Below are 27,533 nucleotides of genomic sequence, written 5' to 3'. Positions count from 1 at the left end.
CCAACAGACCGCAAGCTTTACACACAAGGCCCCTTTTTAGGTGAAGATTGTATCTAGGTGTTCCTGTTCAGAGATGTAGGAAGCTGGAATGTAATGGAGGAGAGAGATTGTGGCTAAACCTCCACAAAGTCAAATCATCCAAACTCCCAACAAATAACACTTTTGTGTGAGGAATCCCAGCCTCCCCCTTGGTAGATTGACACAAGCAGCAAGTCCCTGTCCAAAAAAATGGCTGTGTGTATACAAAATGCAATGCCAAAACAATATTGCGGTCTAGAAATAGGTCAACTCGAATGTCGTGATCCGAAGTTATAAAAATTCAAAGAAGTATCCCATACAAAGCAGCAGGAGCTATCGTTTTGGAAGGTAGTTACGACAACAATAAAAACAACAAAGAAGCCATATGAATTTCCAATTGTTTAAAAAATAGCAAAGGATCATGAATTAAAAAGAGTGTAAGAGCTGCAAACAATGTTAGGTGCAGAGGTCCGTGAAGGTGTAGAGTTAGATGAAGAAGTAATGGTTGAGTTAGATATAGGTTTAGAGGTTGGTGTATAAGTAGTAGTTGGTGAAGTTGTAAAGATAGATGTGACTGTAGTGACATAGGCATTCCTAGAGGTAGGGGTAAATGTAATAGTAGAGGGCTGGGTAGAAGTAGACATTAAGACTGGTGTTGTAGTAGAGGGTCATGTAGAGGTAAGAGGCAGATGCAGATGTAAGTCAGAGGGAGAGGTAGTTGTAAAAACAGATCAGTGTGTAGGTAAAGATAAGTGCAATCATATACGTGAAGGTGTACAAATATAAATAAATGTGTTTGTAGACGTAGGCCAACGATAAGAAGTAGAGGTGGATGTAGAGTTAGAGGGAGAGGTACATAGAAAGGTAGGAACAGAGGGGTAATGTGTAAGGGTAGGATAGAGCTCAAAATATTTCTAATTAGGGTCACGGTTTATGCCATAGTTTCCTGTTAAAAACATCTTATTATCGGGTTTACGTTAACTGTCAAGGAAATACCATGACAAATGTGTCATTCGTATGTTATTCCTCACTTCCATTTTTCAATATAGCATTCTAAATTTAGAGGTATATACTGGTTCAATCAGTATATTTTTTTATAATAAAGTAAGGGAACTTAAAAACCCCATCGATCGTTGTATTAATATTCTCAGTTGTTGGCCAATCCCTCAGGGAACTGATTTTGGCCCATTGCATGACTCCACAAACCTGCAAATAAATCACTAGGTCAGAAATCCAGCAAACGGCTGATTGAGGGGGTCAATCAGCTTAGCAGTGGTAAGTGTGTTTGTGGACAATGGGCCAAGGTGTAGGAGGCAGTAGTTTGGTTCATCTACAGAAGCTGGAATAACATTATTATGTCTGGCAGCGAGACAGCTATGGCTTAATGTAGGCAAAAATATTTCAAAATAGAAAAGTACATATTTTTATTTTATTTTATTTTAAAAGTTTTATAAAGCGCAAACTACACCCTTAGGTATCAGTGTGCTTTACATACACACTGTGAAAAACAGAAGGGCATTACATTACATATAAGGCTGGCAGTTAGTAAGCAAACCAAGGATAGATCATACAGCATGAAAAATAGATAACAGTGCAACGGAGGGGGAGAGAAACAATAAAAAGAAAAAGGTGATTAGCATAGTTCGTACACCAACAATTCTTGAACAGGAGTCAACTCGGATATTGAAGTCTAGGTTAGTTAGAGGGGTTGTGGGTCAACCCTGTTCATTTCTTGGGCTTTTCATTTTCATTTTGCTTCTGCTTGGGTAGAAACTTGATTTCTTATTTTTGTCTTCTTTTAAATTTTCGGGCATATGCTTGCAATAAAAATACAACTATCACGCCAGCCTGCCAATGCCATATCTAAAGTCTTTAGCATGTCCCCTAACGGAAGTCCCTGCCCCTGGGCTCTGTTCCTCAGTCCGTAGGTTCTCAAAGTGCCCGGGACTGGGTCTTGCAGACCTGGGAAGGTCTCCCCTGGCTGCCTGGGTTAAGAAGCTCTGACTATGCCCCAAGCCAGAGCTCCGGCGGGTCCAGGAGTGGAAACCCTGGCCCTGGGCTCTGTTCTTCTTCCTGCTGTATCTGAAAGTGCTCAAGACTAGGTTCCACCAGCCCGGTAAGGGCCCCCCTGCCTGCCTAAGTTGTGAAGCTGTGACCAGGCCACAGGCTCCAACTTGCACATGGGGTCAGAGCCTCAAGCCCCTGGCTCCCTTCCTCAAACTGCTATGTTGCAAAGAGGCCTGGAAGAAGGTCCCAAATACAGGCTCCCCTGCTTGTCTGGATGAAAAAGCTTTGATCAGGCCCTCAGTCATAGCTTCGTGAAGCTTCCCCACAGCCCATTTCTTCGGCCCTGCCTTTGCCCAAGTACCCGGTACAGGGTGTTCTTGGACTCTCTAAGGCCAGACGCAAACTGATTCCTAAAGCATGGTGCAACCAGATGACCATCCTTCAAGCCCTGCCATCTGGTTGCTCTTAGTCCAACCATCTAGTAATACGTGTCACAGGAATTATTGACTTCCCTAGATGGCCAGTCTGCCCTGGAAGTCCTGATGAGGGCTCATTTGATTCTTCTAGCCCAGCCAGGGCTCCAGGAGGTTGGATACATTTTCTCACATGTTCCCCTCTGTCATTCTTTGCGCTCGGATTACAAAAATCAATGGTCCTAGACCTTCATTTGCAGATAGACTTTAATCGTTATCCCTACTAAATGATTTCACGAAATAATTTGGAGCTTTAAAGAACAGGTTAATAGCTCATAGTACTCAATACATTACTTCATCACAAAACAAGGTGCAACAAACCATGATCTCAATCACCATTCGTTTATTTTCACTTGGTAAGACAGTCAAAAAATATTTATTCTTTTTACGTTTTAGTAACAGTTTGGCAGTGGAGGTTGCTCCAGGGAGAACGTGAATAAAGCAAGGGTGCTCAAGTGTGGGTGGGTGAAGAAGAGTATTTAGAGTGGTGACAAAGAGAAGCTTAACACATGTAGAAACAGTTGGACTGGTTTGTAATCACCATCCTATAGTGCCTGGCCACGTTTTTCAATATACAAACTTAATCATACAGTTTTAAAAATGAACTAGACATCCATTCTAGTATGGCACGTGGGGAATTTCGGGGTCCAGGTTAGAGAAAGGGGTGTTGACCTTTCGACCCATCTTAAGGCCTATAGGGTAGTTTAATCCTCAGCCGTGCGGGTCTTCATCAGGACAAGATGGGGCAACCTGTGCAAGTATGGGGCCTTCTCGCATGCCCGCTGTTGCTTGCGGGATGGGGGTCCTCAGTTTAGGACGTGGGGCTGAGGTCCATAGTCCCTACCGCCCTGTGGGCTAATCCTCTGACTGATGTGCGTGAAAACTTAAAGCAGAAGATCCAGTCATCCAACTTATTGGAGAGGTATGTAGGACAATGGGTTGTGTCTCAAAAAACGGAATTTAATTCCCGCACTTAATCTGCTCTTTGACTGTATTCGATTTAGGACAAAGAGCGGATTAAGTGCGGGAATTACATTTATTCTGGAGTTTTATTCTGTATGTGTGTACTATGCTTTTATGACAACGTCGAATAAAGCTTGTTGGTATGGTATGATATAGGTAATGCAATTATTTTCTTTGAGCAAGGACTTCACAGTAAGAATGTGTCATAAGCTTTGGTTGTTTAATTCTCTGCCCTTTGTACAATCACTGGCCGCTACTACCAATTGGATGGTTTAGTGAGGTTCTCGTATCAACCTTGCTGGGGTTAGCAGCATCCCTGGTGAAGCACCTAGAAGATGATCAAACTAGACGAAGTAAAAGAAGTAACAAGGTTCCCATAGATTGCCCTGTGAAAGGATCATTAAAAAAGGCAGGGCCCTGGCCTGGTTTTCTTCGTTTCTATCTGAACACTCCTTCCAGGTTCAGCCCCCCCCATCTGTCTAGCGTCTACCCTCTAAGCTGTGGTGTTCCCCAATGCTCGGCCCTGAGCCCCACGCTGTTTAACGTGTACGTCCGCCAAAACGGAGTTGCTCCTGGTAGGCCGTGACACTCACAAATGGGACTACCAGTGGTGGCCTGCTACCTTGGGCTCCCCCCAACATCCCAAAAAGACTGTTATGGATTTAGGGGTTCTGGATGACACTGCCCTCACTTTTGAGCCTTATGCAAAAAAAGTGGCTGGTACATGTTTCGGCCTCTTGCGCAGCCTCAAACTCATTCTGGGGTTCTTCGACGCCCGACTCATCAATTGATAGTGCAGTCGGTGGTTAAATCTTGTCTAGACTACTGCAATGGTCTTCTGTTTGGCGCTAATAAAATCTTCACTGGTCAAATCCAACGTGTACAAAACATAGCGGCACTTACTCTTTTTGCCGTACCCAGGCAGTGTCGCACCACCAATCTTCTCCACCATCTTCATTGGTTGCCCATTAAGAAAATAATTCTGTTTAAAACTCTATGCACTATTCACAAGATTCTGCACGGCCAGTGCCCTCAAATCCTGCAGAAGCTCTACACCGCCTATGTTCCTAGATGCCGCATTACCCTCCGCCGATCAACAACTGCTATGCATCCCACAAGTTCGCTGTTGCAGATCTGGGATCGTTCCTTCAAAGCCCAGGCCCCGCACTGTGGAACTCTATCCCTTGAGCTGCCCGCAGCACTTACGACCACTGGGCATTCAGGAAGCTGATTAAAACCTGGCTTTTCACATCCATCTAGCTTAATTTCTTCTCGCCCCCCATTCTGCTAGTGCTGCGATGCCCTGTTGCTGGGGCAGCCATGCGCGGTATAAATCACCATAACATAACATAACATTAACACCAGACTGACCCGAGTGACTAATGATGCCAGTTTAATCCCTCGCCTACACTGAGATCGAACCAAGGCAAAGTGCCTGGTCCTCCCATCAGTGTATCCACGACCAGTATGGTCCACAACCCCCGAGCTCCAGGGCAAGGACCGGGCACAGGGCTGGCTCCTACACCCTAGAAGACCCAACTGACACAGTGACCGAGGACTGGCCTGTCTTGTGTGGTAGGGCAGCCTGAATGAGAGAGAGCTTGAGCCATGCAGGAACCCTGGCTCTTCGTGGTGGAGTTGTGTAACCATTTCGAAGCCAGTGTGAACTGCTTCAAGGGGTGGGAGGAGAATCCACACTGGGCAGCACAAGCTTCTATGAGTGTACCAGATGCAGGTAAATCACTTTGACAGTGTGGGTGAACTTGACTGTTCTCCCCTCAGAGCCTCTCACCAGGGCAAGGAAGACTCCAGTCCACCAGAATGGCTTGGGGCTGCTGCCTAAGTTGGGGTCTCTCGACATGCAGGTGTAGAGAGCCCTGGCTCCTACTGACCCCGGTGAGTGGCAGATGGATGATGTGCAGGTGGGGTAACACCCTCTTACTGCAAGTACCTTGTGGTCAGCACCTGTGTGGCCAGACTCTGAGGCCCTATGCAGCATGCTGGAAGTGGATCTGCCTGCCTATGCTGTCATGGGATCCTATTGCTTTCCCTCTGTCATGGCAGTGGTGTGAAGCTACCTGGCTAAGGGCCTAGAATCACTCTTTAAGGTGTGGAGGCCAACTTCCAGAGGGTAAGCCTGTCAGAGTGCTGGACTGGCAGATCTCGTGAGTGGTGGATGACTTGCATTGATTTCTTTCCTCCTCTCCTGCATCTGAAGTTGGTCAAATATGCCATAATTTGCCTGTGACTCTTGGCAATAGAGTGCTCGGCTCATGCCTTGATGAAGAAAGCCACTAGCTTTGAGAATTATTATATATTGCAGGAAACGTTGATCGAAGACACTTTGCGGCTCCTGGTTCTTTCCTGGATGGTACAATATCAAAATATCGATGCTCCAAATATTCCCTTACAAAAATATTGCCACAAAAATATTGATGTCAAAAATACCGACATCCTATACTTATAATGGTAAGTATAAAAATATTTAAAAAATATTGATGTCATTAATATAGCTGTATAAAATATCGATTTTAAAATATATATATATAAACTAAAATAATACATATTAAATATATTAAATAGTAAAATTAATTAAATACATTTTGTTTTTTAATATATATCCTAACAAATAAACATAATTAAAAAAAAGTTAAACATGCATATAATAATTAAAATATATTACATATAGCTACTTACTAATGAGCTATTAAACTTATATTTTTAATTTATATTGTAATTTAAACATATTATATAAATAAATAAATATGTACATACAAGTACGATTTTCACAAAATCTTTGAAAAAACAAACAGTTATATTTAAATGAAAAAAGTAAACAACTTAAAATACTTTAAATGTAGCAAAAATAATTTTGCACCTTAAAAATATTATTTAAAGATATTATAATTTTAAATAAACAAAAACATACTGACATAAATTATAATGGCATAAAATAAATGATAAAATATAAAATGTAATATATATAACGTTCCCAATACAATTTATACCAACTAAGCAAACTATTAAAACTATTATAGAGCCAATTTAATACTCCCACGCCACACAATGCAAAAATAATAAAACTGCTTCAAATTTCAAATCTCCTTCCAATATTTGCAACAGTAGTAAAAGTTTTGGATTGCGGATAAGTAATATTTACTGTACCCATTTCAGCCAGTACAACAGTAGCAAAACTGTTGGAGTGCGAAGGGATACATTTACTATTCCCACTCTCTATTTCCCACCAAGTAGGGAAAGTGTTAGATTGCAGAGGGGTAACTTTTACTTTTCCCACTCCAATAAGTGCAACAGAAGGGAAAGTGTTGGAAAGTGGACGGGTAACATTTATTATTCCCACTTCAGTCATTAGGGAAAGTGCTCAAATACAAAGGGGTGAAATTGACTATTCCCACTTCAACAAGTGCAACAGTACGGAAAGTGTTGAATGGTGGAGGGGTAACATTTACTATCCCCACTCCAGCTGCTCAAGATTGAAAACAAACAAAATATTTTCAACAAAATAAAATAATGTCAAAAACAAAGTTAATAAAAAATATATAAATATATTGGAAAAAAAACGCTACACATATTTATTAGTAAACATTTAAAAAAAGAAAAACATAGCACAATCTTAAATACATATCACAAATGCCTATACATATTATAACAAATAAAATATAACAATACGTTTCATACAAAGAAATATTTTTACTTACAAATTATTCATTAACAAACACATTATTACATACATTTAGTTTAGTTACTTACCAACCAATAACACCTCAAAACTAATAACCTGCAACAAAAAAATTATTTACACTATTAATATAAATATTCATCAATAAACTCATTTTCATTAATTATTAATTAATTATAATTAATATACTTTCCACAATAAAGCCCCACAAAGCACACAACATACACAATTTATTTACACAATTACCGTACTTAATTATTACATTAATAATGAATAATAATTAAAAAATAATTAATAATTGCTTACAACTAATTTATTTCCCACCTCATACGCCAACAAAACCCACAACCCACATCTAAAATCTAAAAAATAAAAAAATTGCACAATTAACATAATTTCTAATAAATGATGGTATTAACCATAAAATAAACTAAAATCATTAAACTTTATTACCATCCCATCTTTTACCCCTATAATCCACACAACCCGCACCTTAAAGTAAACTTTTAAAAACTTAATTACACAATTGAAATTAATTTTCGATTAAATACCTAACATTGGGGGCATGGCCAAGATGGCGGGCTGAGTGGACGCACTCGAGGTGAGCTCCGCCATCCCTGGACCCTAAGCCTGTTGTAAATGCGCTGATTCTCCCCCCGGGACACCGCGATTTACAGAGCGGGGGCGTGTGACTGCGGAGCGGCTGCTGAGAGGCCGCTGACGCCTCCCGGGGCGCTGGACTGGCTCCGGAAGCGGCACCGCTGTGGAGAGCGAACGTGGCCTAGCACACGGCCTGGTGAGGAGGCGGACCCTGCCCGGCCTTGGACGCCGACCCGGGTAATCGTAGCGGGCTCGCTGACCCTGCCCACCGACCCTGGATCCCTATGCTCCGCATCGCTGCAGGTACCGGAGCCTGAGCTGCCCGGCCCAGAGCCATAGAGATTCCGGCACGGGGCCGGTGGCGGACTTCATGCAAGGCCGGGGCTCGGGCCTGGGTCCCGGGCCTCGCCTACCTTGGTGAGCCCTAGGAGGATCGGGAAGAGCTGTGGGCTCTGCCTGCCAGACCTGGACGGACCGGATTGGTCCTGCGTGGTCCAGCGTTGCCCCATCGGAGTGTGGACCGGCTGGTGCGGTGGTGAGGAAGGAGCGGTGCCGGACTTGGGGCCCCGCACTACGCGAGGCCGTGGCTTTGGCCTGCACCCCGGGCCTCGGAGGCGCTGCACGGCGGTGGGCCCCCAGCCCAACGGTCGGGACTACGGAGCACGGAGCCGATCCCCTGGGTCGCCAGGGGACCCTGCGGTGAGTCAGGCAGCTGGGGGTCGCTGGAGGGGAGAGTCGCGGCCGATGCCCCTGGGCGCCACGAGGGATCGGAAGCTGGGAAGCTGAGACGCAGAGCTATTAGCCGCCATTGACCCTGGCCAATTTAGCACTGGGACGGTCGGTCCCTTACTTCAGGGGGACCTCTGGCGGCGTTTTGGATCGGACTGTGAGGCGGCGCAGGGGCCGGACATTACCGCGACTTCCGCACGGTCCCTGAGGGCCTGCTGCAGCCTAGCTCAGAGGGAGATCCCGCAGGAGCGCTGGTGACACCGAACCCGAGGCCGAAGAGCAGCACCGGGCTGATTGGTGTCGTGGACCCCGGAGGGGCGGCCAGTGGGGCGGCTCGGTCCCACAGATCACTGGTGAGACGGCGCCGGGGACCACTAGCTCGGTTCCTAAGCCGCAACTGGGGTTGGTCTATTGACTTTCCGAGAGGCACACCTCGGTGGCAAGCATGTCGAGCAACAGAGGATCCCGGAAGGGGGACCGCACGCTACCGGAGATGCTGAACCGGAGCAATGCGAGACAGGACCGGGGACAGCCATCCCCTCCCCACCCGAGTGGTTCCCAGGGAGCGAGTGGAGGAGAACCGCCGGTTACAAGATCCTTCCTGGAGTCCCTTTTCAGCACATTGAGGGAAGACTTTCAGACGCTCAAGCAGGAGGTCGCAAGTGAGGTCCGCGAGATACGGAGGGAGGTGGACGGTCTGGGTGACAGAGTGTCCACAGTGGAAGAAGCGGGCCATGCTAGGGACGATGAAATCACACAGTTGCAGCAGGAGGTCATCCGACTCCGGGAACAACACATTGACCTGCAATCGCACTCGGAGGACCTGGAAAATCGCTCCAGGAGAAACAACATCCGTGTCCGGGGAGTTCCGTCCCGAGAGGAAGGGGAAGATGTAGCTGCATACCTTGGGGAACTGTTCAGAGAGGTGCTGGGGCAGCCGGCTGACTTTCCTATCCGGATAGACAGGGCGCACAGAGTAGGCCTGCAGCGCCGTACTTCAGCGCCCCCTCCCGATATCTTGGCCTTCTTGCCTGACTACCCCCTGAAGGAGCGGATACTACGGGAGGCTCGGAGAAGACCCGCCCTGGAGTTCCGGGGCCACCGGGTGGCTCTGTACCAAGATCTGGCCGCAACAACCCTGCAGAAGCGCAAAGCTTTCAAAATTGCGACTGACTTTCTCAGGGAGCATGGAACTCAGTATTCATGGGGTCATCCTTTCCGGCTCATTTTTAGGTGGAATGGCACTTTGCACCAGTTGCGCTCCCTTCAGGACACGTGTGGGGTTCTGGGGATCACCGCCACTGAGGACGGTACGCACACACCCCGCCGGAGCCGTGTCACCAGAGACGGATGGCAGACGATCCCCGGCCGACAGTCATCTACTTCTTCGACGCGACCGGGCTCTCCTGCGGCCCTAGTGGAGTCTGGCGCCGCGACGCAGGAAAGGGCAGATGATCCTGCAACGATGGTGGTGGCACTGACAGCTTAAAGTGAACTCCGGGGGGAGATCGACATCGCTATCATGGAGCTACAGGTTTGGGGGACTGGGGGGGAGGGGGGAACGGAGAGGTGCGTAGTGGCTGGACGTCCACTTGTCTGACTTTCCGCAGGCTTGTCCGATAAGGACCGGACTGGGACACTGGGTTTGCAAGGTTCTTGGGGGGGTGAGAAGGGATGGGATTAGGGTTGTTGAACCAGTCCCGGTTGAGGGAGGGGACTGGGGGAGGGGGGGTTGTTGGGGAAGACAGGGGACAGTTGGGGGGGTTGGGAGTTGGAAGTGGGGAGGGAGGGTTGTCCAGTGCACATGGGTTTTTTTTAGTCATCCTAGCAATGCCTATGTTTTTTGGTTTGCTTTCGCTTTGCTATGGCATTTGTAGTCTGGCCTGTCCACCTGATTTGAATGTGGATTGGAATGGTATGGAGAGAAATGTGCGGAATTCCTGGCGGGTGGTGCGTCCCTGGGGGGTCTGTTTGCTCTTTAGTATATACCTCATCTGCGGCTCTTTGTGTCCCTGCTCCTTACTCTATGCTTGGCTGCACACCATGCCGGATAATGCCTCTGTCCTACCGCCTTTGCTGGGTGGGGGCCTTGTAGCTTTTTGCTGTGTTGCTGCTCATGCCTCCTGCCACGTTTAAGGTTGTAACCCTGAATGTTCGGGGTTTGAATAATCCCGTTAAGAGGAGGGCTGTCCTTTCGCTCTTGGAGAACACTCAGGCAGATATTTGTCTCCTACAGGAGACGCACTTATTATCACAAGTCACACACAGGCTTCGATCGCGTAAATTCCCTTCGCAATTCTTTTCCTCTTGCACTACTAAGACGGCTGGGGTGGCGATTCTGGTGGCGCGACACTTCAAGGGGGAGATTCTCCACAAATTTACTGAACAAAAAGGTAGATTATTGGCTTATCGGTTTAGGATAGGGGGTCTTCTATTTACAATCGGGTCCCTGTACAGCCCCAATGAACGGCAGGACCGCTTTCTACAGGCGGCAATCGAGGAGGTCACCTCTACCCAAGATCGACACATCATACTTGGGGGGGACTTTAATATTGTCTTTGACTCTGCACTGGATAGGTCGGCGCAACGCTCCCCTCAAGTCGGAGAGCTATCCGCGGACCGCAAGGCCCAGCTAGAGGAGGTGGACCTCCTGGATCTGTGGCGACATCTACACCCGACAGATAGGGAATATTCGTATTATTCCCATGCCCATAAGACATACGCGCGGTTGGACCACCTTTTAGTTACCGCTCCGGTGAAAGCGCTAGCCTCGGGTTCGGAGATAGGAGTGATCTCCCTCTCTGACCATGCCCCGGTTGAGGTCCTGCTGAGTGTGCCTCCGACGGCTCCCCGCCCTCGGACGTGGCGCCTCCGAGACACACTGCTGCACAGAAAGGAAGTGGTTGCTCGCATTGAGAAGGTGATTCAAGAGTTTCAATCCCATAATGACAACACAGACACTACCCGGGCCACGCAATGGGCAGCCATGAAGGCTGTTATCAGAGGGGAATTTATTGCGATTTCCTCGGCGGATAATAAATTGCGGCAGGCCAAGAGAGAAGAACTAACGGATCGGGTTAGGGAGCTTGAGCAGATCCATCGCAGGACGGGGGCTCCCCGAATTTGGCGGCAGCTCAAGGAGGCCAGGAAGCTTCTGGCGGCCCTGGACCTTGACCGGGCGGAGTATGCGGCGTTGAGGTTGCGTCACACCTTTTACACCGGGGGGGATCGCTGTGGCAGGTTGTTGGCAAATAGGCTACGAGTAGCGAGGCAGTCCCAGCTTGTTAAGGAGGTCTCGGACTCCACGGGGCAACTGGAAACAGAAGACGCTCGAATAGCAGCAGTCTTCCGCGGATTTTATGGGGAGCTCTATGCGGGGGACCCCCCGGATGAAGTGGCCATGGACGCTTATCTGGACTCTGTCACGTTGCCCTCTTTAGAGCCTTTCCAGGCGGAACATTTAGACAGAGACATTCGGATTGAGGAGGTGGTCTCCGCTATTGCCAGACTTAAGCATGGCAAAGCGCCGGGTCCGGATGGATACATAGCGCTTTACTATAAGACGTTTTGCACGACGTTAGCCCCCATCCTGACACGCCTCTTCAATTCGTTCGCGGAACCTGGAGCCATTCCGCCCGAGCTACTCCGGGCCACGATCTCGGTATCCCCAAGCCTGGCAAGGACCCGAAACAATGCGGGTCGTATAGGCCGATCTCCCTCCTAAATATTGACCTGAAGCTGTATACGGGGATCTTGGCCGCTAGACTAGCTCTCCATTTGCCGGGGCTGGTCGATCCGGACCAGGCAGGTTTTGTCCCCGGGAGACAGACAGTGGACAATACAAAACGAATAGTTCACCTATTAGAGAAGGCCTCCCGGATCCCGGGAGAACGGATGATGTTGGCGGTAGATGCAGAAAAAGCATTCGACCGGGTCCATTGGCCTTACTTGGAGCGGGTGCTTATGAAGGCGGGTATAGGGGAGAAGTTCCGCTCCATGGTCTTTAATTGTTACAGTCGCCTATCGGCGGTGGTCCGTGTCAACGGGCTCGCTTCTGACTCCTTTGCTATCGAACGCGGCACCAGGCAGGGCTGCCCGCTCTCGCCTCTGCTTTTCGCGCTCTACATGGAGCCGTTGGCCCAGCGGATGCGCGATAACCCGATGGTGACTGGCATCCGAATGGGAGGCTTCACTCATGCCATCAGCCTCTATGCTGATGATGTTATTCTGTCCATTGATAGGCCCCGCATGGCTCTACCGGCATGCATGGAAGAACTGGCCTCTTTTGGCGCGGTATCAGGGTTCAAGATGAACATGGGGAAGTCGGTGGCGTTGGATATCTCTCTTGAGCCGGACACCAGAGCCTGTCTGCAACAGCGATTCCCCATGCTCTGGTCTTCAGGGGCGGTCCCATATCTGGGGATCCAGATTGCTCCTACCCTACCAGCTATGGTATCAGCGAACTACCGAGCCCTGGGTGCCAAGATTAAGGAGGAACTGGGTCGGTGGAACCGAGGCATCCTTTCCTGGCTCGGCAGAATAGCCGCTGTCAAAATGACGATCTTGCCTCAGGTGCTGTACCTTTTTCGGGCCCTCCCACTCCAACCGCCGATGGGTTGGATCTCGCAACTACAGGCCGATGTCTCTTGGTTTGTCTGGCAGGGTAAGAAGCCTAGAATGCGTATGGCTCTCTCGCTGCTAACTCCGGAGGCTGGTGGGCTGGGTATCCCGGATTTCCGCAAATACTATCAGGCGGCTCAGTTGCGCTATCTTGTGGAGTGGAGTAAGTGGGAATCGGATAAGCATTGGCTCTTTCAGGACCAGGCGGTGGCGGGGAGACCCCTGCAGGAGGTCCCGTTCCTGCGTCATCAGCATCGGCCCAAAAATCTGTATGCCTCCTTTGTCACGAGGGTGCCCCTGCGAGTGTGGGATGCTACTAGCAGTTTGCATGGCCTCACTACGTTTCCATCACCGCTTACTCCGCTGGTGGACAATCCGGACTTTACTCCAGGGATGGAGAGGGGGGCGTTCACGAGGTGGCGTCAGGCTGGGTGTAGAGCCTTATGTCACCTTTATGACCCGGAGGGAGTAGTCCCTTTTCACCAACTTCGTCAGGAGTTCTCCCTCCCCGAGACGGAACGGCTTCATTACATGCAGGCTCGCCACTGGGCACTCCAGCCACAGGTGAGAGAGACGGCCGATCGGCTTTTTCTCCCCTATGAACGTTGGCTTATGACACGGACCTCTGACTCCAAACTGATTACCGACTTGTACAAACTACTACAGCCACCGGCGACACATCTTTATCACCCTGGGAGAGAGCGTTGGGAAAGGGAGTTGGGGAGGACACTGAGCCCTAGAGAATGGGAACACATATCCTACAGAGCACGGCACTCAGCTTACCACATGGGGCTCACAGACACACTGACTAAAGTCTCTACCTACTGGTATTATACACCTGAGCGAGTACATGAGTTTGATCGTAACAAGGATAACACATGCTGGCGGGGATGTGGGCACCGAGGTACTTTAACGCACATACTCTGGGACTGCCCGCTCTTGGGACCTTACTGGAAGGAGGTGTTGGATGAAATTGATTCTCACTTTGAAATTGAATTGCCATGCTTCCCTGCCTATACCTTGTTAGGGCTCCCCAATGATCTAATGTATCCCCTCCGTTCTCGCAGGGGCAGGCAGATAGCGATAGCATTGGGCTCCGCTGTTTAGAATATCTTGATTCATTGGCACACTGCTGTAATACTGTCTATCACTGGCTGGCTTCACAGGTTGTGGCATGTGCTAAGTATGGAGAAAATGTCCCTCACAGTGGCGGGTGATGTGGAACAGTTTGGGGAGCTCTGGCAACCGTTTCACTCCCTGTTGCTTACTGAATTTAGGGAACTTACCTGCCCCAAGTACCTCCGCCTTTTGCGGCTCCCGGCCCCGGTGGGGTCTGCCCCGTGATCTCTCTCTGGACTTCTCCTCCTTGATATTGTGACCTGGATGTGTGACGCGGTAAGGGATTGTGCACTGGACGGGGGGTGGGTGTGGGGGTGGATGTTGGGCGTTTGGTTGTTGGGAGGGATTGTTGGGCGGGGGGGTTTCACGGAAAATATCATGACATGCTGAGACGACAGGTGCCTTCTGTTATTGAATGGGCGTGATTTGTGGAATGTCGACTGTTGACAGCGCTTTTCGATGCCAGCTTCTCCGCCCTGCTGTATATTACTGAGATGTCTGTTTGTCCTTCTGTGTTGTGATGAATAAAATACTTTAAACCTAAATACCTAACATTATTTACCAACTAATTATACAGTAATTACTCCCCACCCTTTACCCCATAAACCCAAAACACACACCTAAACAATATAATTAAACAATTAACATAATTAATTATCCATGTATTAATTAATATTAGTTAGCAACTATTTGATAATTAATTAGAAATAAATTGCTTCCCATCCATTACCCCATAGCCCCACAACCCAAACCTAAAAATATTGCACAATTGGCATAATTAATTATTATTAATTAATTATTATTAATTCATCACTAATTCTTAACCAATTAAAAATAAATTACTTACTACCCTTCACCCCTATAACCCCACAACTCACACCTAAAAATACACAATTGCCATAATCAGTTATTGATTAATTAATTAGTATTCATTATCAACTAATTATTAATTAAAAATAAATTACTTCCTACCCTTTACCCCTATAACTCCACAACCCGCACCTACAAAAATTACTCAATTAACATAACTAATTAACAATGAATTAACTGATATTAATTCACAACTAATCATTAATTATTACAAAATATATTACATCCCACCCTTTACCCCTATAAATCCTACAACACACACATAAGATTAACCCCAAAATAATTAAAAGCACAATTAATGCTATTAAATATCAATTGAATAAATATTATTCAATAAAAAGTCATCATTAATTTATTATAAATAAATTACTTCCCACCCTATTTCCTTATAAACCCACCGCCTACTACGGAACTAAGAAACACAAAATGTATTTAAATTAAATTTAATAACTACTAAAATGTAACACATATATTCAAAGCTTGAAAACCACTTATACAAAAAAATTTCATCACATACATTTAACATAAATACTAAAATACATAACACTTAGTAACACTTAGTAAAAACGATGTTTTAAACAAGTATGTTTTTGCGAACGATACTAATAACTTCTATATTTAAAAAATATATATTTCTTACCTTCAAATCGATATTCTTGATATCGATATTTCCATGTCATGACATTTTAAACCCGATATTCTTGTACATTGATTTTTGCAACTCAATATTTTGTCTAAACACCTTCTGGAGCTAATCCTGTCTGGGGGCAGCTTGAACGTCAATCACCTTGTGGATCTACCAAAGCATGACTGGGGCTGTTACAGTAGACACTTTCAAGTCAGACGCCTGATCACCAGTCACATGGCCTCACCTTGCACCATGGAGGCCTATCAATGGCATGTCTGATCTTCACATTCTTGGTGGAGCAGGTGAGTGTCTGGTCTGCCACGAGTCTGAAAAACACAGGGTGCCTCGCTGCTTGCTGTGCATGGCTTTCTGTAGTGTCTGACGGCTGCCCACTTGCACTGCCTGGTGTGAACACTTCTGCAGCAGGAGCTGGGAAGGCTTCCTGCCTGCCCACTTGAGCTGGTTTCCATGCTGGCCAACCTGAGCTTCAGTCTGTGATCTGGAAAACAACATGCTGTTTTGACCCTCCTCTGCGAAAGAGAGCTTCCCTTTCTGCAGCCCAGGGAATTAGTCCGACTCCCTCGGTTAGTGTCATAGTCCTCTGGTGGCAAGAGCACACTAGGACTGCTAAACCATGTCGTCTGGGGTGGTACTGTGGATTAGGCTATGAACCGGGGAACTGTTACCAGAGGCACCAATGATTGTCGACCATCCAGTTCACTCGACAAAAAGTGTGACGCCTTCATTCTACCTCTCTAGCAATAATTGCTGAGCTGAAGAGCCCAGTCTAAAATGCAACTTCATCTTCCTTAAGCTTTTCCTCTTCCTCTGATTTACATTTCCTGCTTATATCTTATACAAAGGAAGAGAGCCCGTTTGATCTTTGCATCAGAACACAGCTAGGTAGTATTTTTATGCTGGTATCTCTTGCAATTTTTGCCCTTTCGTTTTTTCTCAGTCTTCATGAAAAGCTTGGATTGCCACTTTGCAGTCTAACCTCCAGGTCCTGTTCCACACTGTCGGTGGGGTCCTATGCCTGGTCTTTCTACATAGGTTTTTCCATGCAGTAGCGGCCGGTATAGGGCGTGCTGCCCGGTGGTAAAGTGGGATGGCGGTGGGGCAGGATGAGGGGTAGTAAACTGCCGAATACGGCTGATTGGAGGTAAGTAAAGGGAAAAAAAAAGAATTTCAATGCTGCACGTGCAACTAAATTTGCCTTGTCACCACCCGGTAGCACGCTCTTTACAGGCCGCTACTGCTTTCTTGGCAAACCATATTGGATTTCATGTTGCAGTTCTTGCCAGAACTTTTTTTTCTTTTGTCTTTTTCCTCCTTTTTGTGATTATTTCACAGAAACACCTCCTTCTTCCATGTTCCTCCTTCTTTGGAGACGCAATGTGGCTACTGTGAGGAGTTGCCCTTACTCTGGACAAAATAACCCAGAAAACTAGAACATTCACGCAGTCCAGCAGATGACAATCTCTCCACCTCAGTCAGTCCAATTCCTGGTTCCCTCACCAACGCAGGAAGACAGCTACAGATTGTTTCCCTGGCATTGACTTCTTGTACACTAGTTTGCAAAGCTCTTGCCATAAAAACGTGAACAAAGGATATGCTTGTGAGGCCAACTTATATTAACACCTGCTCAAAGCTGACTTTTCCAAATGTCCAGTCAAGTACAAGTAAAAAGGCACACATCTTTTTGCAATAATGCGTTGGTGATGGAAGCCATCCAAGCTTAGAGGCACACCATATTTTGTGGTTAAAAGAGTCTAGCACTCTGATGGTGAACACCACGCAATAATCACACAGAGCACTTGGTAAGAGACTCATGGCATGGATCTCCTGACACTGAAAAAGTACTACATCTGTGTGAATGCTACAATGAGTAGCAGATTGTCTTGTGGACTTTTGATCAGACAGGCAGTCAGACCCACTCCTTCGTCCAACTATCGAGCATCCCTTACCAGTCAGCCACCGCATCACTCTCTGACACATCTCTAGGGTTACCAAGTCCCCCCATATTGTCAAGGAATCATGTTTACATTGATGAAGTTTCCATTTCCAAATCTTTTACACTTTTGTAATGCATTTAATTCAATGAAGCATAACCATTAACTTGTGCTGTCAATTTAAAATTCATTACCAGCAATTGGAAAATTGATCACTTTGCTACTGGATTCAAGCTAACCTGGCTGATGAGGGGTGAAACATCAAAAGCGGTCCCTGGATGCTTGTTTCCGGTCCAGGGAATACCTGTCTGGCAGTTTAAGCTGGCCTTTTCCATGGGGAACAGGGTCAAGGCTGATTTGCATGAAACGGAAAGGCATGGGGAGCAAACGAACAATGGTTTTAGACCCAGATCTCTGTACTTGGGTAAATGTTTAACATTGTGCAGCATTCTGTCTATCAATTGTTCTTTTTACAAAGTCAGCCCAAGTTGAATGGGTATGCCCAGACATGGTCCCGTGCTCTTTATGCCACTGAAGTCAAGCTATCCTGAGTGTTGAGGAATGATGCCCTGCAACCCGTCCCAGGATGCTGGTTTCCAGTCCAGGAGGACCTGGCCTGGCAGTTCGGCGTAGGGGAACAGAGTCAAGACTGATTTGAATATGTCTGGGTCTGAACTGAAAAAGCATGGGGAGCACAAACAGGATGGATTTAGGTCCATATCTATGGACTATGGTGAATGTTTGACATTGTGCAGCATTCTTTCGATCAATTGTTCATTTTGCATCAGGCTGGACTGTTCACATGAGGAGCAGTGTACAGACTGATTTGCATATGTCTGGGTCTGAACTGTGTTAGCGTAGTGAACTAAAGAATGATGATGGACTAAACCCAGATCTGTGATTGGAGATGAGTGTCTGAAAAGTTTAAACGCTCCATCCATCATCTCCTTCTGTTTGCTATGTTGCTGCGCATGCACAAATGCGGGTACCTTGCTCACTTTGCTACTGGATTCAATCTAGCCTGGCTTATGGTGGGTAAAACAGCAAAACTGGTACCTGGATGCTTGTTTCCAGTCCAGGGAAGATATGGCTTGGCAATTCGGTCTGGGCTGTTCCCATGAGGAATAGGGTCCAGACTGATTTGCATATGGCCGGGTTTGAACTGGGTGGGCGAAGTGAGCCCACCCAGTGAGTGATGGATAAACCCAGATCTGTGACCGGGGTGAGTGTCTGAAAAGTTTCAACACTCCGTCTATCATCTCCTTATGTTTGCTCCAAACAATTGCCACATAACATGGTGAAACCGTGCAACCATATTTGACCACTAGGTGAGTCACAATCCCAGACAGAAAGATACAAACCACCCAGAGATCCAAAGTGATTATTAACTGTTCCCCCTGCCAGCTGGGTCTTCTACTGCCCGTTTTTCCCATTTGGTCTCATGTTGTATTATACCTACCACATTGGTCTAACAGACTGTCCAACACTATTACTGGTTTACAATGTGTCTGTCATGCGAGCCATGGTGAATATGAGCAGGGAAAAGTTAGAATGGTCCCTGTGTCCATCCCTGGGCACTGTATTATTTGAATCCACTGTGCAGGAAGAGCCCCCATTGAGGCAACTTTCTGCTCATCTGTGGGATTGCCATCATTCAGAGGCACAACATAGCGTGACCTCAGGTTGATGCGCTAGGCTCCTGTAGCTGGTAGCTGAAGTTAATTCCTATTGGGTCCTTGTAAGAAATTGGGTTATTGTTGAGGTGGTGGAACCCACACTCATTCAACAACTACAATCCTTGTCATGGTAAACCACAAAAGTCACAAAAGTATCCTGTGCTTAACTCTCTGGTAACTATTTATGCAGCACTCGAATAGTAATAAAGTGAAAACACAACACAAGAAGAATCCCAAACCAATCTATTAAAATAGAAAAAAAATTAATAAATAAAATGGTACCAGAACAACAACAAAAGACCCGGAAATATGCAATTTCAAAGTTTTTAGGTAGATATCTGTAAAAGCAAAACAATACTCGTGGTCGTCTCGCCGTTCTAGACCTGGGAAAACTCACAAGTTCAGGATGAAAACAATGGAGCTTGAGCCAGATATAGGGACCAGGTTTGTACTGATGAAAAAATTACCTTCTCAAAGTCTGCCGTGGAGAGTCCACTTTGCGGTGGAGGAGGCCGCGAGGGGCCGGGAGAGTGTCACAGATGGTTGCCACTGTAGCATGAAGAGAAGGTCTGGCATCGCAGACAGACGTCGCTGTTGAGTGAAGATTTAGTTAGGCATCACACATGGTCTTTGCTGGACCTTCGCCGTCACCACATTGCTCTAGTGTATAGTGCAAATCTTGCACAGTTGTTTGTTGCTGGCAGTCACTGTAGCACAAAGAATCGGGTTCACCAGATTTTTGCATTGACTGTCGCACATTCTTTGTGGGAAACGCGTTTGTTCACGGTCGCAAAGTTCCCACAACTTGACAATTTCTCCTTTTCTTACAGTGGAATGCGCTCTGGTGCCTGTCAAGGGTCCAGAACCTGGGGAAACACCTCTTGGGGATCAGGTACAGATCCAGTTGCAGCAGGTCTGCTTTGCAGTTGCAGGGAGGCCTCTAGAGCTTCTTGTGTTCCTGTAGCTCAGAAAAGAAGACCAGCCAACTGACTCTTGGAGTCACTCGGGTAGCCTTGGATAAAGGGAGCAGGGACAGTTTTCCTTTAGTGAGAGCAGAGCGGCCGTCAAGCAGCAAGGCAGTCTTCTAGGCAACAAGGCAGGCCTAAAGCAGCAGACCAGACCTCTGGTAGCAGCAGTGCAGCCCCCTTGGGAACATGGTAGGTCTCAAGCAGCAGGGCAGTCCTCTGGGGAACAACACAGTGCTTCTTCTCTAACGTCTGCAGTTCCAAGAGTGTACTGAAGATGTGTTCTGAGTGTCCAATATGTACATGGTGCCAACCCTTGTAGTGGAAGAATCTTCTGGGATACCACTAAATCTTGTTCTGAGAAGGCTAGTGTCAAGATGCTCAGTATCTGGGCCCAATATGCATTCCTAATAATGGAAGCATTAACAGACCCAGGCAGCTAGAAACTTTTAGAAGGCCTCAGAAACTTTTGAGCAGGAAAATGCCAACTTTCTAAAAGTTATACCTTAGGGGCGCTAATTCGCACCCGACCTGCCACACTGCAAACGTGGGGAATCGTTCCCCTACTTTTGTGTCCACTTCTTCAACGTAATCCAATGTAATCAAATGTAATCCTGAGACATCCATCATAATCGTTATTTATTCAAAACATTATCCAGACTTCAAAACACAGCTGAGACAGCGTCCTTTCTCCTCCAATCTTCATTTTAGCATCTTAAAAAGACTACTGAGTGCCCATCCGGGCTTTTTCACAGTAACTCCATACATCAGAAGGGAAACGAAACAGAGTAGGCTCATTCTGTTATGCTCCCAATGCATTTCAAGCCTCATGGGCTCTTCGTTAGGGGTTTCTATAGGAAACAAAAGACAATTCTGCTAGTTGTTCCCAGTTGACATTCACAGTTAAATCATAATCTTAAAAAAGCATTCATAATGCGTGCTATGTGCCCAAACCTACTGCCTCCCATTCATTTCTGTATCCAGTCTGACTAGTCAAACAGCAAACAGTCCTCTCCCTTCCCTTTCCAGCTCTACGTGCCCAATCTCACTAAACTCCCTAGAACAAACAAATAAAACTGAAATAACATTCCCGATTTTCTGTGAACAGAACCCACTTTTAAACTCTTAGATTACTTCCCCTTAGTGACTCCCTACCCACACCCCATAAATAACGATCATGATGGTCTCAGGATTACATTTGATTACATTGGATTATGTTGAAGAAATGGACACAAAAGTAGGGGGAAGGTTCCCCTTGTTTGCCTTGCGGCAGGTGGGGTGCGAATTAGCGCCCCTAAGGTATATTGTTTACACAATGCTGTGCTTCAGGATGGTACACAGCACCTGTCTCGCATGCATTAAAGGACGACAGAAAATCAGATAAAGAAAAGTTTGAATAATGGCATAAGGGAAGGAGTGCATTCTCTATATATCCTTAAATAACTTTCTAAAAGTGGCATTTTCTAAACTGTAATCTTAATTCTGACTTTGCCATTAAAGAGGATTTTTAAATTACAATTAATTTGTGTCCAAACTTGACATCCCCATCTGTTCCTTATCAATTGTTAGCACCCGTTAAATGAAATAAGGTAACCTAATGTTATACAATAGGAGAGATGGTCCTTCTATTAGTGAAAAAACAAATTTTGGTTTTTTTCACTCCCAGGACATGTAAAACTTAAGAACATTTGTCCTACTTTTTACATACTACCAAATAATCACAATCCTTGTCAGAATGCATCCTTAAAGTCACTAAACTAACCTGAGCTCAACCCCCTGGCCCAGAGCAGTCAGGCTTAATTTAGAGGCAAAACAGTAAAAAGGTAAAAATTCAACAATACAAATCCAAATAAAATTTGAAAAACAGGGTAAAATGTAAGAAACACGACATAAAAAATGACAAAATCCAATAAGGTGAATGGAGATATGAATTTTAAACATTTTAGGTAGGAATAGTAGGAATAGGAAGTAGGAAAAGTGCCAAGGGTTCTTGGTTTAAATCTCTATAATGTCTCAGCATATATAACTAATATTCCTATTAGAATTATATTAGTGATTGTAATGTTAACAATTTACCAAGCTGCCTTAGAGGTTGGAAGGATAAGTCCCTTAACTACCTCAGCAACCACCCGCTCCTTGACACCACGCAGTCTGAATTCATCCCCTACCAGAGCACAGAAACAGCACTCATCAGTGCCAAAGACCACATCTTCATGATCCTTGTCAGAGGAGACAGATTAGCCCTCACGCTCCTGTACTTCTATGCAGCATTTATTTGACAGTTTCACACCACGTCCTCATCAGGTGACTGCATAAGATTGGCATCCAAGGCAACTTCACTGTATCTCCTCCTTCCTAACAGAGAGAGCACAAGTTCTAAGTCTGACAACTTTCTTCTCAAAAGCCTACAAACTCATCTGCAGAATGCCCCAAGGTTCATTGCTCAGCCCCACCCATTTCAATACATACATGAACCCTCTGGCCAACATCATCTGCAACCATGACTTGAACATGCTCTCCTACACAGACAACATTTAATTCATACACTTCCTCTTGGACAAAGCACTCAACACAAGAAACAAGTTCACTTTCTGCATGACTAAAGTCACTAACTGGGTGAATGCCAACTATCTCAAAATCAACACTGCCAAGACAGAAGTAATGATCCTTGTCAAGAACAGCTTGCCATGGGAGTCCAACTTTTAACCGGTAGGACTTGGACCCAGCACCCACATTCAGCATCCACACAGGGAACCTTGATATCATCATTGACAGCAAAATAGATATGACAACACAAGTCAACATTGCCACTGTATCCTGCCTCCACACCCTAAAGATACTGAGGATGATCTTCTAAGGTTTCCACAGCAACACCAGAAAAACTGTCACTAACTCCCGAGTCACCAACAAGCTGGACTATGGGAACACCCTCTACACCAGGGTCCCCAAGCAACTCATCAGAAGGCTACAATCCAGCCAGAATTTGGCAGCCAGACTCATCTTCAATCCCCCACACACAATCCATATGACACCATACATCAAGGAACTCCAGGGATGATGTTCCAGACTCTGGGTGCAATGATAGAAAGGCTGTTGTTTTGTTTGTATCTTTTTTACACTGCTTAGTCTGCAATATGATGATGTCTTAGCTGCAGGTGTGCTGAGAACCATCAGAGACCGTGAGCTTGTCTGCAAGATAAGTGGAGATGCTAGTCGTGATGCCTTTGTAAATGATACCGCTGGTTTTGAAGATGGTGGGTGCCAGTAAGGGGAGCCAATGTTGTTCTATGTAAATAAGGGTGATGTGATCATATTTCTTCAGGAGTTGGATACGATGTGCTGCCATTGTTAGGATGCCCCTAATGTATGCCAGTATGGAGTCTGGGAAGCCATGGTATGGGGCATTATCACCTTCCAGATTTGGGAGTACAGGTGCTGAAACTGCAGTTCTGAAGTCACTGGTATCAGGCAGTATTTGTTGTTTTTGGCAATGTGTTCCATGAGGATGAGGTTGGTCTCCGTAGTGCATGCAAGTGACTTTACATTCAAGAAGAGTTGGGGTTCAAAGCTGTCAAGGTTGCTGTCATTGAGCCAGGTTTGTACCATATTTTGTTTGTTGTTTTTGGCAAGTAATAGGAATTCTGTATTGGTTAGCTTTGTCATGGTTTGTTGTTGAAATCTATAAGTGGGATTTCCTGGGTTTGTGGCTCAATCAGGAACCATTACATGGTGTGAATAGAGTGTCATTCAATAATGCCAGTATTTTTGGCTGAATTGTGGAAATGAGTTGCCTTCAACTAACAGCAGATTCTTAGTGAGAGCATCATTAATTGAAAGCTGTTTGATAAACTTCCATTTGTTCACTGAAATCTGAGAGAAAGATATCGTACACTCCTTTTATGACATGCAATACTACATCAACTGCAGAATGATAGATATTGTATGCACCATTACAGAGCTACTGACAGAAATTAGCCCATTTCCGTTAATGGTTGACCGATAGATATGCTGTGACTTCTATTGATAGCTAATTTATAATATGCTGTGCTCTAGTGATGACTGGTTGATATAAATGACACTGAAGGTTTCTTTATAGATGTATTGTGCTCTACTAATGACTGATTGGCAGACATGAAACTTGACTGATATTATTCTGTCTTCAAGGATGGGTCATTGATTGACATGTTACACTCCTTTGATGGCTGATTGACAGAAGTTCCATCCTTTAATGATGGCTCAATGAAAGTCATGATGTGCCCCATTAGTGTGTAGTCTTTCATTGGTGATTGATTGATATGCCTCTATGGTACCCCCAAAGGCTTTAGCGTGCTACAAAAAAGAAATAGGTAAAGATACTCTTCTCCCCTTTTGTTTGATGTGTTGTTCTCCATTGATGGCTTACTGAAAGATGTGTTGTCCAATACAGATGGTTCACCAGCATGCATTTGCTTCCTTTCATTGATGGTTGATTGTTGGTTGGTAGTTGCTTCGATAGACCTGTTGTTCTTTCTTTATAAGTGCCCGATAGGCCTGTGTCTACTATTGATGGCAGAAGAGTTGTCTTCCTTTGAGGTGGTGACAGCTGCTCGATATATATGTGGTGTTCGCCATTGCTGCATTGATGGCTGAGGAATCAATGTGTGCTATTCTCCTTAAATATAGTGATAGCTGATTGATAAATGTGTGCTGCTCTCTATTGGTGCATCAAAGGGTGAGTGATAGACGTGTGCTGTTCCCTAAAGATGCAGTAAAGCTGTCTGATAAATGGATGCTTTTTTCAGCGATGTATTACCAATTGATTTATGGATGTCTGCTGTTCTCTATTTATGATTGATTGATAACTGCGTACTATTCACCATTGATGCATTGTTGTACAATTAATAGACATATACAGCTCTAAATAGACTCTGTGATGGCTGATTGATATATGTATTTCGTTCTCAATTGATACACTGATGGATGATTGATTGCCATTTGTTGTTACTCATTTATGCACACACTGTTGAATGATAGACAACTGCTGTTGTCCCTTGATGCATTCATGGGTGATTGATAAACATCTGCTAATCTCTATTGATGGTTGTTTGATATTAGTGAATTGTTCTTCATTGGTGAACTGATGGTTGATCAATAGAAGTATGCTGTTCCCCACTAGTGATTGAAAAGATATTTTCAATTAGTGATGATTTATACATTTGCTGTCCTCCATCAACAGTTCATTGATAGGCATGCTGTTTTGCATAAATGCTTCCAACTAGGGCATTATTTAACCATTTCTTTTATTTTCCAGAATTGTAGTTAGTGGAGCATGGAAAAGAAGCACCCTGTCCATTTCCTGGTTTCTTCTACACAGCTTGACTTGGTCTTTTGAGCATATGGTTTATTTGCACGAACTGTACAATATCTATTCAAATGTTTACCCTAAACACTTGTGTCTACTCACATATATTTTTATGGGGAATTCATAGTGTATTTTTTGCCCCAATAAGGCAATTCCACTCTATGGGCAGAAAAACAACTGGCAAAATGTCTGCGCTTTGCTTTCTACATAGAACATTCACCCGGCGCAGTTGGAGACCTTTAGTTAAATATCCTTAACTGGCCTTTATTTCTTTCCATTCAATTCCTTCAAGGTGCACACATTGTGTCAGATCAGCAGACAGATGCACAGGAAGATTTGAATTTGCCCAAGATCAAACAATTTGGTAATGTGGAACACCTACAACTATATGGCAATACTTCTTGTTCCAAACTCTATTGCTTTACCACCATAATTCTTATTCCTGAATAGACCAGTAGACCAACGATGTAATGTCCAGTCCAAACTATTTTGTTTAACACAAACTTATTAACAGATTTTAGATTGATAACAGATTGATTCTACATGTTGCCAGTCTTGGACACTAATAGGGACCGAGGAATAAGTTCAAAAGGCGATATAATTTACCCAAATGTGAAGGCTTAGTGTAGAAGCCATGTCTCCTGGCTCCACACTTTCTAGCTAGACCACAACTGTGGTTACATGGAAGGTCAATGAACTACACTCTCAGGAAGATGTTCTTGTGTTGTGGGTCCTGCCCAGATTTCTTATTCACTTTATTTTCAGCATATTTAGGTAAGCTGGTAAAGCCAGGATTGGCTATAAAGCCTAGCAATGGCATCTACCCACCGTAGTAAACTGTATACATTGTTAGCCTTCTTTCAGGGTGTTTTTATAGTGCTTGCTACCTGCAATCAGCCTATTTCTAGGCCTCACTCTCCAAAAGTTTAATAAAGGAAAAATTCATAAGTAGATTGTGAGACTTTTCCTTTAGGTTCAGGGGCAGTAGGTAGCTACTGGGCAGCGTCCATTGTGGATACTGTTGCTTACTCTTGGTCTTGCAGGTCTTAATACTATTTTATTCTATTTAGATGATTTAGTCATGTGTTTTATAAACTTGCCTCTCCAAAGGTTCCACTAGCGAGTGATCAAGGCCTATTCTCGAAGGTGGTAAAAGGGTGTGAAATTCAAATGCAATATGACACCGTAATCAGACACAAGAGCCTCAAAATCCAGCCAAGTCTTATATCTTTTCAAAGTGCGTGATTTAGAGGGAGAGTTTTTGGAATTAAACTCCAAACCTGCTCACCATGATTCATAATCCCTCCTAACCTCCTCAAATGACTTCTGGTATTTCCATGCATGTAAAGTGATTCAATGCACCAAAATTGTTTCTTCTTGTGCTCCCTATATGATCTTTTGAGGCACCCTTTCCCCTTTTCTCTTAAAGACTTTTTTTAACCATTAATTTCAAATGTGAATTTAAATCTGTTCACTTGTTCATTTTCTATACTTTGTATTACAAATGTATGCTGTTAATGCTTCAGCGGAATGTATTGATTAGTGCATTAAAAAATTTTAAAAGAGATTTTGCTCCTTTAATTGAAGCATTGTTTTTATCCTTTTTTATTGTAATATCTTCAAGAGTATTTGACCTTACATGTGGTACTTGACATATAACATTATGAATGTAATATTAGTTTTTGTTCACAGACTTCCAAAATAGTTTCAACTGAAAGAATGGTTGTTTCACAAGGAGTGTGTTCAGTGACATCGTTTTAGGACAATTCACAGTTCTTTGAGCTTTGTTAGCAATGTTGGACAACGCTATACATGGCAAATTAGTAGTTGCTTATCTAAACCCCATGCATCTTCAATTGGAGTGCTGCCTAATTT

At 45.0% G+C, this 27,533-nt stretch overlaps 1 protein-coding gene across 2 annotated transcripts in view; it reads left to right on the top strand.

Moving 5' to 3' along the window:
- LOC147733074 (pancreatic secretory granule membrane major glycoprotein GP2-like) overlaps positions 1–27,221 on the top strand; it is a 211,246-nt gene extending 184,025 nt beyond the window's left edge. For both annotated transcript variants that reach the window (XM_086957635.1, XM_086957636.1), the window contains one exon: positions 25,608–27,221. In XM_086957635.1, coding sequence (XP_086813761.1) covers positions 25,608–25,619 — 12 coding nt within the window. In that variant the 3' untranslated portion in view covers positions 25,620–27,221. The remainder of the gene's footprint in view (positions 1–25,607) is intronic.
- The last annotated feature ends 312 nt before the right edge of the window (positions 27,222–27,533 follow it).

The sequence above is a fragment of the Lissotriton vulgaris genome, chromosome 2_1 (assembly GCF_964263255.1).
Source record: "Lissotriton vulgaris chromosome 2_1, aLisVul1.2, whole genome shotgun sequence".
Classification (NCBI taxonomy): Eukaryota; Metazoa; Chordata; class Amphibia; order Caudata; family Salamandridae; genus Lissotriton; species Lissotriton vulgaris.
Note: the sequence above shows the minus strand (reverse complement) of the source record. Positions and strands in the feature narration are given on the sequence as shown.